At 39.8% G+C, this 15,312-nt stretch overlaps 1 protein-coding gene across 1 annotated transcript in view; it reads right to left on the reverse strand.

Moving 5' to 3' along the window:
* Nucleotides 1–15,312, reverse strand: part of iqgap1 (IQ motif containing GTPase activating protein 1) — a 34,491-nt gene extending 19,179 nt beyond the window's left edge. The window contains exons 1-6 of the mRNA XM_028434289.1: nucleotides 15,105–15,312; nucleotides 14,245–14,347; nucleotides 2,893–3,049; nucleotides 2,727–2,804; nucleotides 2,564–2,640; nucleotides 53–120 (exon numbers count right to left, since the gene is read on the reverse strand). Of these exons, the coding sequence (XP_028290090.1) occupies nucleotides 53–120; nucleotides 2,564–2,640; nucleotides 2,727–2,804; nucleotides 2,893–3,049; nucleotides 14,245–14,347; nucleotides 15,105–15,150 (529 nt within the window). The 5' untranslated portion in view covers nucleotides 15,151–15,312. The remainder of the gene's footprint in view (nucleotides 1–52; nucleotides 121–2,563; nucleotides 2,641–2,726; nucleotides 2,805–2,892; nucleotides 3,050–14,244; nucleotides 14,348–15,104) is intronic.

Here is a 15,312-nt window from a genome sequence, read left to right on the forward strand (position 1 = left end):
AACCATGTGAAAAATGTGTGATTTACATGAGAGAGAACATGCAAACTCCTACCTGTGAAGTCCACCTTCCCGTACAGATCCTGGATCTGAGGAGCCAAACCCAGCTTGAACAGATACAGACTGGAAGAGATCACATTACATTATTTACATTACACCAGTGGTTTCAAAACTTTTTGGGGTCGTGACCTCACTTTATATCACAAATTCCTGGTGACCCAGGGGACGTTTTTTTTCTTTCTATAATTAGTTTTTGAACATGTTGTGTGTTATAATGATAAAAAAAAGACAATTATTGTCATTTCTTTATTTTTCTGTATTCTGTAAAGTGGCTTTGAGTCCCAAAAAAGTGCTATATAAAATTGATGCATTATCATTATTAAAATGTGCATTTTAGTTCAACTAGATTTATATTTGATAAAGTTTAAGTATAGAATACAGTTGTTTGACATTTATTGTGTAATGTGTTATTTTTTAAAATATTTTTATTCAAAAATTATATTTTACTTGACATTTCAAGTGACCACACATTGGGTCACGACCCCAAGGTTGAAAAACACTGCTTACGCACATTATTTTTCTGATTAAATTCATTCTTTTTTTTCTTTTTTTGCTGCACATTTGATTAAATAAATGCGTTGTTTTGACATGTCAGCAACTTTTATCTCAGTGATTGAATAACACAGTAACACACTTTATATTCTGTTTGTGGTGTCGTTGTGAGTCATTTTGTTGTATCTATCCTTGTGTGGTTGTGTGTTCTCGTTGTGTTCTCGTGATAACGTGGAGAACACGCTCCTCTTTGTTCGTCCTCTGAAGGTTAAACACATTCTTTCACACCTTCCACATCCCGATGTCTCTAAGCTGAGAAACCACTCGCCCTCACCTCGTAAAAAAAAACACACACGGCACGACTCCAGACGCACACAAAGAGCTCAGTCACACAACACGACTCACTACAAATGCAAAAAACCACAGCAATGAACCATGACCGCTTAAAGACACAAACAGCAGCTGAAAGACAACAAAAAAGCTAGTGAAGGAAACAAAAACAAAAGACACACAAACACTTCAACAGGATTATTTAAGAGGATAATCTGATAAAACTAAAGTTAATCTGGAGTTTTCTGTCCTTGTCGGGACGAAAACAGCCTGATTATGTTTGTGTCCATGTTAAACACAAAACTACAATAAACACACACACAAAGAGCAACTCCAACAAACAGAACACACACAAAATCAAGGGTTCTCAACCTTAGGGAAGGACCCCATTTGGGGTCACCAGGCACTGGGAGGGGGTCGCCAGATGCCTTCAAGAAACTAAGAATATTTTCTGAACAATTTGAGCCCATTTTTACCCTTTTTCTACAACTACACCAAACTTGCCATATTTTAACACATTTTCATCACTTTTCTTGCCATATTTTTGCTCCTTTTAAAGCATTTTTGCTACATTACTACCTCGACTCGACATTTGTCCATCAAATTTCAAGACCTTTTTTTTTTTTTTTGCAATTTTAGACATTTCAGCACTAATAAACTCTTTCCACTACTTTTCCACCTAATGTTGCATATGTTGACCCATTATTGTTACTTTTAACCTCTTTTCACTATATTTGATGTTTATTTTTGCCAATTTAACCACATTTACCATTTGTCATGCCCATTATTTGCATTAATTGTTCCTACTTATATTTTTGCCACTTTTAAGCCAAAACTGACACTTGGAACCAGTGGTTCTCAACCTTTTTTTATATCAATTTCTGGCGACCCCAAATAATTTTTTGCTCATGTATGTTATACTGTGTTACAAATACAGAGTAGACAGGATTAGGAACAAGTTGTGCCAGCTCAGATTCTTTTTTGTAATGCATTTTAGTTGAACTACATTTATATTTGACAAAGTGAAAGTATAGAATACAGTTGTTTAAGATTGTGTGTTTTATTTAAAAAAAAAGAATCATAATTAAAACATTTCAAAAATCTATTTAAATTTTTCATAAAGGTGACCCTATTTACACTCCAGGAGACCCCCCCCCAACCACAAAGTTGAAAAACCCCAGCTTTGAACCCTTTCTGTCTGTTTTTACCCACTCTAATTTGCAACTTTTAACCAATTTCTGCAGTTCTTAAATCCCATTTCACCACCTTTTCCACCATTTTTGGTCACTTTTAACCCATTTTATTTCTGATTAAAACAAGCATTTACATCTTTAAGATGACTATATACTATGTCGCAAATAGTACTAAACTTCCTGGATAACAGTGGATATCATTCAGATGAATAAATAAATGTGGTTATCACAGATTCATAGAACAATAGACCATCATTATACTGACTTTATCCCCTTTATTCCCCCTCATAGATGGTCCTGTCTCCACATGGTTGAGAACCACTGGTCTAGAGACTAGTTAGCGTAGCTGACAAATGCTAAGCCCACAACTCAGGAAGAGACAGACTCCTGCCGTTAACCACTGACAAGTTTGGCCGTCCTGACGGCGTTAGCGGCTAGCTGCTAGTCGCTAACCGGTGAGGATCATGTGGCGGTCCTGGAGGCGTACGCACCTGAGAGCGTGGATGCAGTAGATGCAGCGAGGCATGTTCTTACGGTCGTAGATGTCGGTGGTTTCTGGATAAAAGATCTGAAACAAACCAAGATCAAATCACATGACTTCCATCAGTTGTATGTTTTTGTGTGTGTGTGTGTGTGTGTGTGTGTGTGTGTTACCTTAGGCAGTCCTTTTGCTGCCATGGCGTTCAACCATTGGATGACATTGTCTGTGTGTCTGAAATGGAGTCCTGTAGCCTGACAGATTAAAAATATTATCATCAAACACATAGATCGAGCTATGTCAACACCGTTTCTCGTGCTTGTGATTAGCGGTGATGCTAACCTTGTACCGCGTCTGCTCGCGGTCGTAGATCTTCTTCAAAGAAACGGTTTGTGGAGCGAAGAAGTTTCCGAGTTTGGCCAAATACACGCCGTTCCTAAGCCCCTCCTCCAGCTCTGTGGTGGGAGGGAGCTCCTCGTCTAGACACGCCTCCATCCACCTACACACACACGCACACACGCACACACACACAATAATGAATAAGTATTTACGTTAACACTTCAAAATGTCATCGATAATGGGAACATCGACACCAAACTGGGACCAAATAAAAGCTTAGATTCTATTCTTTCTACGAGATGTTTTGCTGTGAAGTGAATGTGAATATGTTCTTGATTTGGTATTGAATAACCTTTCTTTTGGTGAATCATATTATAGTCAGATTATGGCAAACATTGTGTTTTCTATGACTTGATGTGTTTGACATGAAAGAGATTTGTTTCATACACTTCATCCAAGATTTTTACTGTTTATAGTTCATTTCAAACTCTAGAGTTTACAGTGTTTACAGTGATACCAATTCTATAAAGTAAAGGAGGGTGCACAGACATATCTGGCCTCTGGCCGACTTGTTTTTTATGTCGTTGCTTGAATTAAGGTTAGTTACCAGTTACTTGTTCTCACAAGGTTAAAAAAAATTAAAAAATTGTATTTCATACCATTTTGTACTTGTAAAGGTGAAATTTATATATATTGATATTGCAATGCATATCGTATCGTAATACCAGGATATATCGTATCGTACCATCAGATTCATGGTAATATACAGCACTAGTCACTACACGCGCATACACACACACACACACACACACACGTTAACCCTATCATTGCGCGCACACACACGTTAACCATGTCACCACCCACTACACACACACACACACGTTAACCCTGTCACTACACACACACGTTAACCCTGTCACCACCCACTACACACACACACGTTAACCCTGTCACTACACACACGTTAACCATGTCACCACACACACACTCACACACATTAACCCTGTCTCTACACACACACAAACGTTAACCCTGTCACTACACACACACGTTAACCATGTCACCACACACACACACACACGTTAACCCTGTCACCACACACACACACACAGACAGACGTTAACCCTGTCACTACACACACACGTTAACCCTGTCACTACACACACACATTAACCCTGTCACTACACACACACACAGACGTTAACCCTGTCACTACACACACACACACACATTAACCCTGTCACTACACACACACACACACACACACACACACACGTTAACCATGTCACCACACACACGCACCAGCTCCCACTGACTCTCTCTAACCCTCTGAGTACTTTGAACATTCCTGAGCTCTGACACTGTGTGAGTTGTAGGTCAAACATTCCTGTTGTGAGTCTCACACTCTGAAGACGTCTCAGCGACTCAACGTCTTCCTTCTTTCAGGTCTTTGTTTCTCAGTGTGTGCAGCGGCCGTTTCATCTTCCTAACAATCATGTTGTGTGTCTGTCCAGCTTTGACTGTTGCTTGTCTTTTTCAATCGTTTTGTCTCATTTCCTCTAAAGCTCACAGTGTTTGAAACGCACGGAACACATAAACCTGCTTGGATTGAATTTACACTGGTTTTTGTGTGTAGTTTTCTGTGTTTTGGTTGTTGATTTGTGTATTTTTGACTCATTTAATGCATTTGGGTTTTTTTGTGTATCGTCATTTGTTTGTGTCAATTGTGTAATTTTTTGGTGTTGTTTTCCTGCCATTTTGCATCTTATGAGTTTTCTTTTTGAATTTTTGTTGTTTTGTGTCTGTTTGCTGTTTTTTTCTGAAGTTGTGTACCAACCTCACTATTAAAGAACTGTAATTGTATAAATCAATACTAATGTTTCAAAGAATAAATCAATTCATATTTTTATTAAGTTTGTGTTTTCGGTCATCGTTTTGTGTATTTTAAGTTTTTGAGTAATTTCAAAGTTTTCTTGCTGTTTTGTGCCTTAAAGGACTAAATTTGGTATTTTAAGTCTTGGGTGAGTCTTTTTTGTATTTCTACTGTTGTTTTGTGTCCTTTTGCAGGTTTTTCTGCAGTTGTTTTGTCTGTGTTTTTTGTGTGTATTCTTCTTGTTTTTGTGTGTAATTGTGACTTTGTCATTGGTTTTTGTAATTTTAGAGTAATTTATTGCAATTTTGTGTATTGTCATCATTTGTTTGCATCCATTGGGTGTTTTTTGTGTTGTTTTACATCTTAAAGAAATCATTTTGGTATTTTTAAGTCTTTTTTATGAGTCTTTTTTTTGTATTTTTGCTGTTATGTATCCTTTGGAGTAGTACCTGAAGTTGTGTGTCCGTGTGTCTTTTTTGCGTACCATTGCCGTTGTCTTTGTGACACTGCTGTGTGTTTCCATTAAAGTGTTAAAACTCAGTCACAGTAAATCCTGCACACGGGCGTCGGCTGTGAGAAACTCCCTCCTCCACACAGAGCTTTTCAAAGTAAAGCACGATGTGTTAATGTTGCCTTCAGACCACAGACAGGCCTCAGTGTGTGTGTGTGTGTGTGCGTACACTACAGGTCCAGGCAGGTGTGTGTCGACATCACAGGCTCAGTGAACGTTCGTTTTTTGGGACAATAATATCACACATTTAAACCATATTTTTCTCTGTAAAATTGATGGTTTAATTTTGAAAGATAAAATGATGTGTGTCTTTACAGTTAAAATGTGAAATATATCACTGTGACAGCAGATGATCTATTGAACACAGAGGGACTCCATCTCCCATCAGCCACCAGTGACACAGAAACATGCCCACAGCTCCCAGTTAATGTAGCGTAGAATATAAAGAGTCATTGTTTCAGGCAAATTAAAAAGATGATGATATGTACTTGAAACTGCCCCCAAATGGTCTATGGAACAATGTTACACACATGCACGCACACACACTGCACCTAACACACACTGCACCTAACACACACACACTGCTGGAAAACATTGGTTCACTTCCAACTGAAATAACTTTCCTCACAGGAAGTGACTCTGCGTCTGCACACAGACGATCTGCTGAGGAACAGACGTAGCCTTCAGCCAAACACACACACACATCCAGCGTTCAGCCAAACACACACAGTAACACAGTGACAAACTCACAGAGTGAAAGGAACCTTACACAGTGCAGTAATGGTTCCTTTATCAGAGCAACACACCCTCTCAAACACAAACACACAACACAGACACACCCGCCACTTATCCAGAGAAGTAAATGTCAATAACCAAGGAAAACAGACGCATGCGCGCACGCAGGAACGACAACCACCCCAAGAATGGGAACACTGTGTGGAATCTGATGAAAGTTGAATTAAAAAAACAAACACAACCAAAGATATGAAGGTAGGACAACATTGTCTGAAGGCCAAGGACGCAGTCAGAGAAACACAAGAACAAGCAGAGAATCCAGGAAGGACTGAAGAAAGACCAAAGACTGAAGAAAGATACGAATGACTGGAAAAAGACTAAAGAAATACAGCATGAACACAAAAAAAAAGACTAAAATAATTAAAGGCCAACAAAAGACTGTAGACAGACTAAAACACAGGAGAAAGAGAAAAACTTGAGGAAAACTAAAGCAGAAGAATAAACAGTAAAAAAAGAAACAAACAAACAAACAAAAGCCGATGAAAGATCAAAGAGAAACAAAGAAAGTTCAAAGAGAGACCGACAAAATATCAAAGACTGAACTGTTCAATCTTCAAAACAAAGAGAGCCTGAAAACAGACTACTGTACAGAAAAACAGATGAATGACTGGAAAAAGACTAAAGTAACACAGAACAAACATCAAAGAAAGACTAAAACACAGGAGAAAGATTAAAACAGACTGCACAAAGACTATCAAAAGACTGAAGAAAACGTTTTTTAAAAAACAGAATAAACAGCAAAGAAAGAAACAAAAAGCCTTCCTGTACTAATAATATTGTATCTAACATAAAATATGTTTAATTTATCGGTGAGTAGGGTTGGGCACCGAGAACCGGTTCCTTTTTGGAACCGGTTCCGGAACCGTTACAAACATGTTTGCATTTCGATAGTTGTTTTCGATTCCTAAATGCCCGCACTAGTTTGTTTCCGTGGCCTGCTCTGTTTGTATAAGGTGTGTTCAGAACGTGACTGTAGCGACTGCAGTCTGTGTGTGTGTGTGTGTGTCTGCTTGCAGAGATGCTGACCATAGGCACTCCATACAACTATTACGATATATACAATTCACACATTTATTTAAAACATGTGCATTGTTTACAGTCATATACAATTTACATATGTGTATATACGTATATATGCATATGTGTGTATCCATAAAATGAAGAGTCCATCCTTAAGACTGCTCTACTGTAAAGTGCCTTGAGATACCATTGGTTATGATTTGGCGCTATACAAATAAAGATTGATTGATTGATTGACATATGTACATAAAGAAATAAATACTATTTTGTCTTATACTCCATATATGGAGGTCTTATATTAGTCTATTTTTTTGTGGCTTTAGACTTCAATTACATTTATGTAAATAAAATCTTCCCTACAATATAAACAAGTTCAAAATATTTTCAATAGTTTCTGTTTCCACTGTATCCAGAATAATAATAATCGTTCTCAACTAGATCTGTTGATTGATTTGTCACATGACTGCTCCAGGGTTTGAGGTTATTTTATTTTGTTTGACATCTACCTGTAGCACTGTTTTTTTAGACTGCTGCCAACTTGTTTGTACTGTTATTTCACCAAGTTTCTGTTGGAAACCTTTATAATTGAATACTCTAGTTACAGTACAGCTACCAAATTAAACTGTATCAACTAAATGAATTAATAAAAATGTCCTGTGTAAAGGCTTTCTGTGAAACTTGTGACCTGTTGACCTGCACAACTCAAAGAATCGGAATCGAGAATCATCTGGAACACGAATCGAAATCGAGAATCGGAATCAGAATCGTTAAAATCCAAACGATGCCAATTATATCTTTGAGTGAATGTAAAGTGGTTATAATGTAAAGGCTCATAATGTAAAGGCTCAGTAGATCAAAACCTTTGTGACAGAGACAGACACGTTACAGATGTTCAAGTGTGGGAGGAAAGCTGAGGTCAAAGGTCAGCCTCATAGGAAGACATCTGTAGTCTGAGCAGGAACACACACTTCCTGTTCCTCGTTATCCTCGAGCACACACACACGTACACAAACACACACACAGACTGATGAGTCAGCGTTTCAGTGATGTTTCTTCTTTTGTCGTTCTTCTGCCCCCTGCCTCATTCATTCAGGTTAAATCCTTCCTCGTGGTTTCCACAGACAAACGTCAGCCTCTGATTGGTCGGTTTCTGTTTCCTGTCCTGATTCATAACGGAGAGACTCCTTCACACTGAGAGTAGAGCAAACACTCCTCTTTATCTGAGCTGGGATCCAAACAGGAAAAGTTACTTCCAGGGTCGAGTTTCACACGGAGCTGAGATGGAGGGGGCGGAGCTTCTTCATCAGAGAGGAAGTTTTAAACTATCCACAAACCTCTGCTCTGAAGCTGACTTCACTGATCCAAACTCAGAGAACTACAGAGAACGCATACTTTGACTCCTCAGAGTCAGCTTTAAACTACACAAAGTACACAAAGTACAAAACAGTCAGGCATGGACGTGAATCAGAGGAAGACGTTTGAACATGTTGAGATGAATTACTGATTAAATCTGAGAGTGAAACACTTTGTTTGATGAAGAAAGGACGGACGTTACATCACCCCATACAGGAAGTTACAGCTGAGACACTAGCCCCGCCCACAGCAGCGCACGCACGCACACACACACACACGTTTCCTCTGAGGCGTCACTTCAACAGAAACGTCAGCTCCCGATGAAGAAACTTTTCAAAGCTCTGAAACGTTATCATCATCCTCGTGTCTGCACGTTAATCCTAGCTCTTTGTTTCCTGTGACACACCTTCAAAATAAAATGCACCTTAATGCATCATCATCCCCATGTTCTGCATTTTAACCCTTCGCTCTGCTTGGACCAGGGCAGAAAAAACCTCAGCCATCACAGACACGGACACACACAGACCACAGACACAGACACACACACAAAACGAGGAGCACCAGAAGATCCATAACATCCAATCTGGTTCCTTTAATCAGATTATGTTCAAGTGTTTGTCATCTTCTTCATGTTTTATTTGGATTTATTCATGTCATCATGACATAATGTAAACACAACATTAGGTGTTCACATCAGGACGAAAGCATGAAAATGTGTACATGGTGGTTTATGGGTAGCTGAATCCATTTTTAATGGGATCCACGCTGGTAAATCAATGGTTCCCACTGAAAATCAGAATTGCTAATTTGGATATTTTCATCCCAATCCTTGTCCCCAAAAACCTACATTTTGCTGCAAAGATCATGTTTCTAACAGAACCAAAGTTATGGTAAGATTTAAATTCGCAATACGGATGGCGGCCATCTTGAATCTTGCTCTGAGCACATTTTACAGTATTTTAAGATACATTATTGAATTCCTTGATCCTGAAAATCTATAGTTCTGTTTCTTTGTCAAATAAATCCAATACTAATGGAGGCCATCCTGGGGGTCTTTCACACATGTAGTCCAGTGGACTCGGTGCGGTTCAGGCGGTGAATCTGCAAGATAGTTGCATTTTAATTTGGTCCGGTGCGCTTTCATACATTCTATTTGCCAAACGCACCAAACTATCTGAACAACGTCATGCAGGCAAAACGGTCGGTCGCCTATTGGACAGAATACTTCAGCCTCCATAGATTTCTGTTAGAAGAATGCAATCTCCAAATGAAACCTACAAACAAATGCCCCATAATAATGATTAAAAATGACCCATGAACACAATGAGTGTGGAAATGTTTGTGACGTGTATGTTTGTGTGCGAAACGTAGGAGCACTGGGTGTGTGTGTGTGTGCTTGTTGCAGTGACGACGCTGCCCTGTCATTGACAGTTGCGCCGTCACGTCCTATATTTGGTCCATCTTCCTATGTTTTCCAAAAGAAATCCTATAACAAACCCCGCAAAATCATTAATAATAATTGAAAATAACCCATAATTACACGATTCCACAACCTGAGCTAATGCGCTACATAAACACAGTTGATTCGCTCCGTCTCCCACCTGTCAGCACTCAGCGGCGTCATGTCACTGGGAACTTACCGGTAAGGATGTATCATGTGTGAAGATGTGAGAATGTATGACCATGTGAACAGTTTGAGGAAGAGAGAGAAGTGAAATAAATGAATGATGTGGGAGTAAAAACAGAAGAGAGTTTGGAAATGTTTGTGGCGTGTTTGTTTGTGTGCTGAGTTGCTGACAAAGCGGGTGTACAAATAGATAGATAAACAGATAGATATTTGTGTGTGTGCTGCCTGCTGGAGTGCCGGGTTGTGAGTGTGTGCGCATGCCTGCAGCCGCATCGACAGTGTGTGTGATTGCTGTGTTCTGCTGATGTCCAGTCACTGATGGAGTTGCTCCGTTACAATTGCGTTTCAACATAAAGTCCTATATTTGGTCCTGATTTGCTTTCTCACATGATTAAAAACCGCATCATGCTTCGCTTGAGCCGAATCGCATTTTATAGAGGACCAGACTTCACTTGTTTGCGTCACACCAGAGTTCGAGTGAGCTTTCACATGTCGTAAAAAGACTGAACAACCCGAGGAAGTGAAGCATGGTGCGGATCAAAAAGGTATGTGTGAAAGCACCCCAGTATTTCTTGATTGTGAGTGGGAACCATTGGTTTACCAGCGTGGATCCCATTATAGATGGATTCATACTGAGAAACACCCATGTACAAATGTCCATGCTTTCTTTCAGAAGAAAACATGTTTTTGACATATCTGCAGGACTACTGGTGTAACCTTCAGACCGTCTGTAGAAACCTTCAGACCGTCTGTAGATACCTTCAGACCGTCTGTAGATACCTTCAGACCGTCTGTCGATACCTTCAGACCATCTGTCGATACCTTCAGACCGTCTGTAGATACCTTCAGACCGTCTGTAGATACCTTCAGACCGTCTGTAGATACCTTCAGACCGTCTGTGAGCCTTAGGGAGTTCGGCTCGTCACATAACCAGCATTTGACAGAGTGAAAAAACTTTAGGAACAAATGGAACAAAAGGAGATGATAAACCACAGAGAAGCTATTTTCATTGGTTTGAAGTTCCCAGAGCTCCTCCCACTTCTCTCCTGCACAGACAACCTCATACTGACTGCTGCCCCTTGTGATCAGAAGCTGAGCTGCACATTAACTAAACCAACCAATAAGAGGTGTGTAGCTACCGACTGTCCATTAGATCAGCAGCTACGCGACCATTGAGTAGAGACTAGTTTACCGAAACATCCATAAAAACTACAACAACAAATCAACACAAAACTACAAGAAACTGACACACACACGCACACTGTGGATGACTGACAGCTGGCAACATACACGTGTTCAGCTGATGATGATGATGGAGTCAGCTGAGAGCAAACATGTCAAACCAAATTCTGAGCAGAGAGTGAAAACACACACGCACACACACAACTAAATGAGTAAAATAAAACAAAAAACTAAACAATATTTATACAAAAAGTACACAAAACTACAACAAAAATATATAAAAGGCTCCAAAAACACAAAAAATGACTCCAAAAAACATATATTACAGAAATATACACCAAACAACAACAAAAATATGAAAATGACTCAAAATACACAAAATATTTAAACAAAAATGACAACAGAAATGCACAACAATGGCAACGAAAAACAATAATTTACAAAAAATGCACAAAAAGAAATCAGAAAGATACAAAAATACACATGACTCCAAAAAACATACATTACAGAAAAATACACCAAACAAAAAAAGAATATAAATGAGTAAAAAAAAAACAAACACATTTAACATGCGCATGTCTCAAATCACACTATTTTACTTTACACCCGCAAATAAACACCTTTATAAAACTACAGTACGTACACCTCTTTGTACATCCAACCTTCAAACACATACTCATTTGGCCATAATTCACAACTCTACTTAAGCTCCACTATATGAATACACACTTCTGATGGGCACTGTACTAGTTATAAATAATATAATAATAATAATAACATGTTGAGAGCTTGATATTTGTTGGTCTGTGGATTTGAACGAAGAAATGTAACACTGAAGCCAATTTTAGTGAATAAATAAATATAAAATAAATAAATAAATGTCAAACAGCTAGTAAATTAATAAATAACTAAATAAATGCTGAGAGCAGCAACTACACACAGTGTGTGTGTGTGTAGGTACAGTATAAAAACCACGTGGCGCTCAAACTAAATTCCACCTGCAGTTACACACCCTATTCCACACATTCTTATCATAATGCGCAGGCACGCACACACACACACCCTCAGGTGTTTCCCACATGCACAAGGAGTCCCCCCTCCCCTCCAGTTCTAGTCTCTGATGTCAGACTAAACTCACAAAGGCTCCATTATCACTGCAGACTGGGAACACTGGGAACAGTAGGAGGTGAGCTGAGCTAACTGGTCCCATCATCCTGACCTGGTACTGACTCAAGAAACCAGATATGGAACCTGGAGGGGATTTATAACAACTGGGACCATGTGTTTTAATCCTAACCTCATTCATTCTTGTCGCAAGCTTATAATGATTAATAACGAACGGTTATTGTGATTTTAATTACCATGTTTGAAGTGTACCTGTAGTGTAAACGTAAATAACAAAATCTGTATTTAATGTATTACTAATAAACAAAATATGTGCACCTTTTTCTAACAAAACACATTAAAAGGACTTTTTAGAACGATTTTATACCTTGGATCATAAACTATGGATATGACACACATTGGTTGACCTGTGGCTTTTAAAAACTGGTGCATTGTGGGAGGTAGAGGCGTAACAGTTTACATTGTGTGAAGTGTAGTTTTTCAGCAGCAGTGTGTAACCTCTCTCTCAATGATAAAGTGCAGCATACAGGTTGTACGTTGGAGGATTAAATATCACCTTTCTCAACAACTTCCTGAGGCTGCACCCACTCAGCATCAGAATTAGCCTAATGGACAGAACTGCTGTTAGCAGCAGAAACGACCCATGACTGAGTAGTAGTGATGAAAGTGCAACAATATGGTTAGAAACTGTGATGAAAGCTGTTCATTGATTGGATGATGCTCCACTACCTCTGAGGATCGGCACCTGACGGCGCCCTAAGTTCTCCTGACAGAGGTCATCATTTAGCCACAAGGAAAAGAGGGAACAATTTGGTGGGGGTGCGGTAAGTGCCATGATACCCCCCCACAGTATCCCCTGTAAGCAGAAATATAGTAGTGCTCTGAACAAGTACGTTTACAAGCTCCATTCAATGACTTTCTGTGAAGGAATTCTGTTGGAACCGCATTTGGTTTCAGACCGAAATTTGGTGCCCATTAGCTTAGCCCATTAGCTTAGCCCACAGATCCCTCTCACATCACCCAATGTGGTGTGAACATAAATGTTTTAAGTGCGTATCCTGTATCAATATTATGGACCCAACGTCTGGATAACTTAGTGTCGTTATTTGGCTCAGAGACGCTAAACAATTGTTTCTGTGGGGTTTTTCTCTTGTTGTTATAGCAACCATTAGCTTTATACTCATATCATTAATCAGAAATTGTAGACAAACGAAACACTATTGCCTACCAACAGCTAACAGGAATCAACTAACGTGTCATATCCTGTCCAAAATGGCAGCTCTCCATAGTTTATGCCCCTAGGTATGAAATCATTCTAAAAAGTCCTTTTAATGTTTTTTATATAAAAAAAAAAAAAAAAAAAAGGTGCATATATTGTGTTTATTGGTAATATATTAAACACCTTTTTTGTTAAATAGATTTAACCTACAGGTACACTTTAACTAAAGTTCCTCCTACACGTCTGAGAAACGATATACGAGTCCGAGTTTACGAATAAATGCACATCACACTCACTGACATTTATTTACACAGAAACACATGAACAAACATGTATAGTTAAACTAACCAGAGTTAACACACACACACACACACACACACACACAAGTCAGCTGACCATAATTTTTTGCAGGGGAGATCTGTCAGTCAACACGAAAGCAGATGCCATGACAACATCAGGTTTCCATAGAAACAGAAGTATACACTGAGTTCAACACTTCCGTTGCACCACAAACCTTCCTCTTTTTAAACCAACGAAAGCACACACACGCACACACACACACACACACACACACACACACACACACACACACACACACACACACACACACACACACACACACACACACACACACACACACACACACCTACCTCTTGGCCTCCTCCAGGTGACACAGGTATTCATAGGCCATGTTCTGCTGTCGTCTCTCATCCATCTCCTCTGCAGTGAGACGCTCCACTCCATCTAGGACGGCTACACACACACACACACACACACACACACAGTTACTATTGGTGTTCACAGAAATGATCTCAACACTCAAAAACACATTTCACACACTATAGATGTACTTTTTCCCACAATACAATGTCCCTTCAAAATAAAGATGCAATTGCTAAAATAAATACAATTTATACGTTTCTGCGTTTTTAAGATTTAGTGAGAAAAAGGAGTTAAAAGGCAGTTGGTCCAAACTCAGATACTCTGAGTAGTTTCTCAGCAGCTCGTGTCTCTCTTACGTCACTGTGAACGTCTGACTCACACGAACCATGGATGGAAAGTTTAAAAAGTTATTTTACATGGAAAAAGCTTGAATAGAAGTGAGTTTAGAGTTGTTTGTGTGTGTCTGATGGTTTTATGATGCACAGTGTGAACTAAAGCTGATCGCGCGCGCACACACGCACGCACGCTGAGGCCTGAGGTGTGAGGAAGATCGACCTCTTCCTCTCAAATCATTTTCAGCCTGTGACGCCTTTTTTCCAAACGTTCTCTCTCACACACACACACACACACACACACACACACACACACACACACACACACACACACACACACACACACACACACACACACACACTGTTCAGAATGTAAAACCAGACCAGCTGTGAGACTGAAGGATCCAGAAAACAAGGAAGTCTATCCGCTCCCCGGTTCTGCGTCCGTGCCTGGCTCAGCGGCTCCGGCAGCGGGCGGAGAACCAGCGGCTCGCGGGCCGGGAAGAAACACTTACAGCCGTATCTGGGCCGGAGCCCGTCCGTCTCCTCCGAAGTAGACATCTCTCTCTCTCTCCCTCCTCTCTCCACGCAGACGTTTTACGCGCAGCCTTTACGCACGGTTTTTACGCGCGGTGTGTGCAGACGCTGCGGGCCTGGGTCGTTTCGTTCTGCTGCTCCTTCAGAGTGACTGAAGTCACTGGGTGTGTCCCTCCTAAACCGCCC

This window comes from Gouania willdenowi, chromosome 3, assembly GCF_900634775.1.
Source record: "Gouania willdenowi chromosome 3, fGouWil2.1, whole genome shotgun sequence".
In the NCBI taxonomy this organism is placed as follows: Eukaryota; Metazoa; Chordata; class Actinopteri; order Blenniiformes; family Gobiesocidae; genus Gouania; species Gouania willdenowi.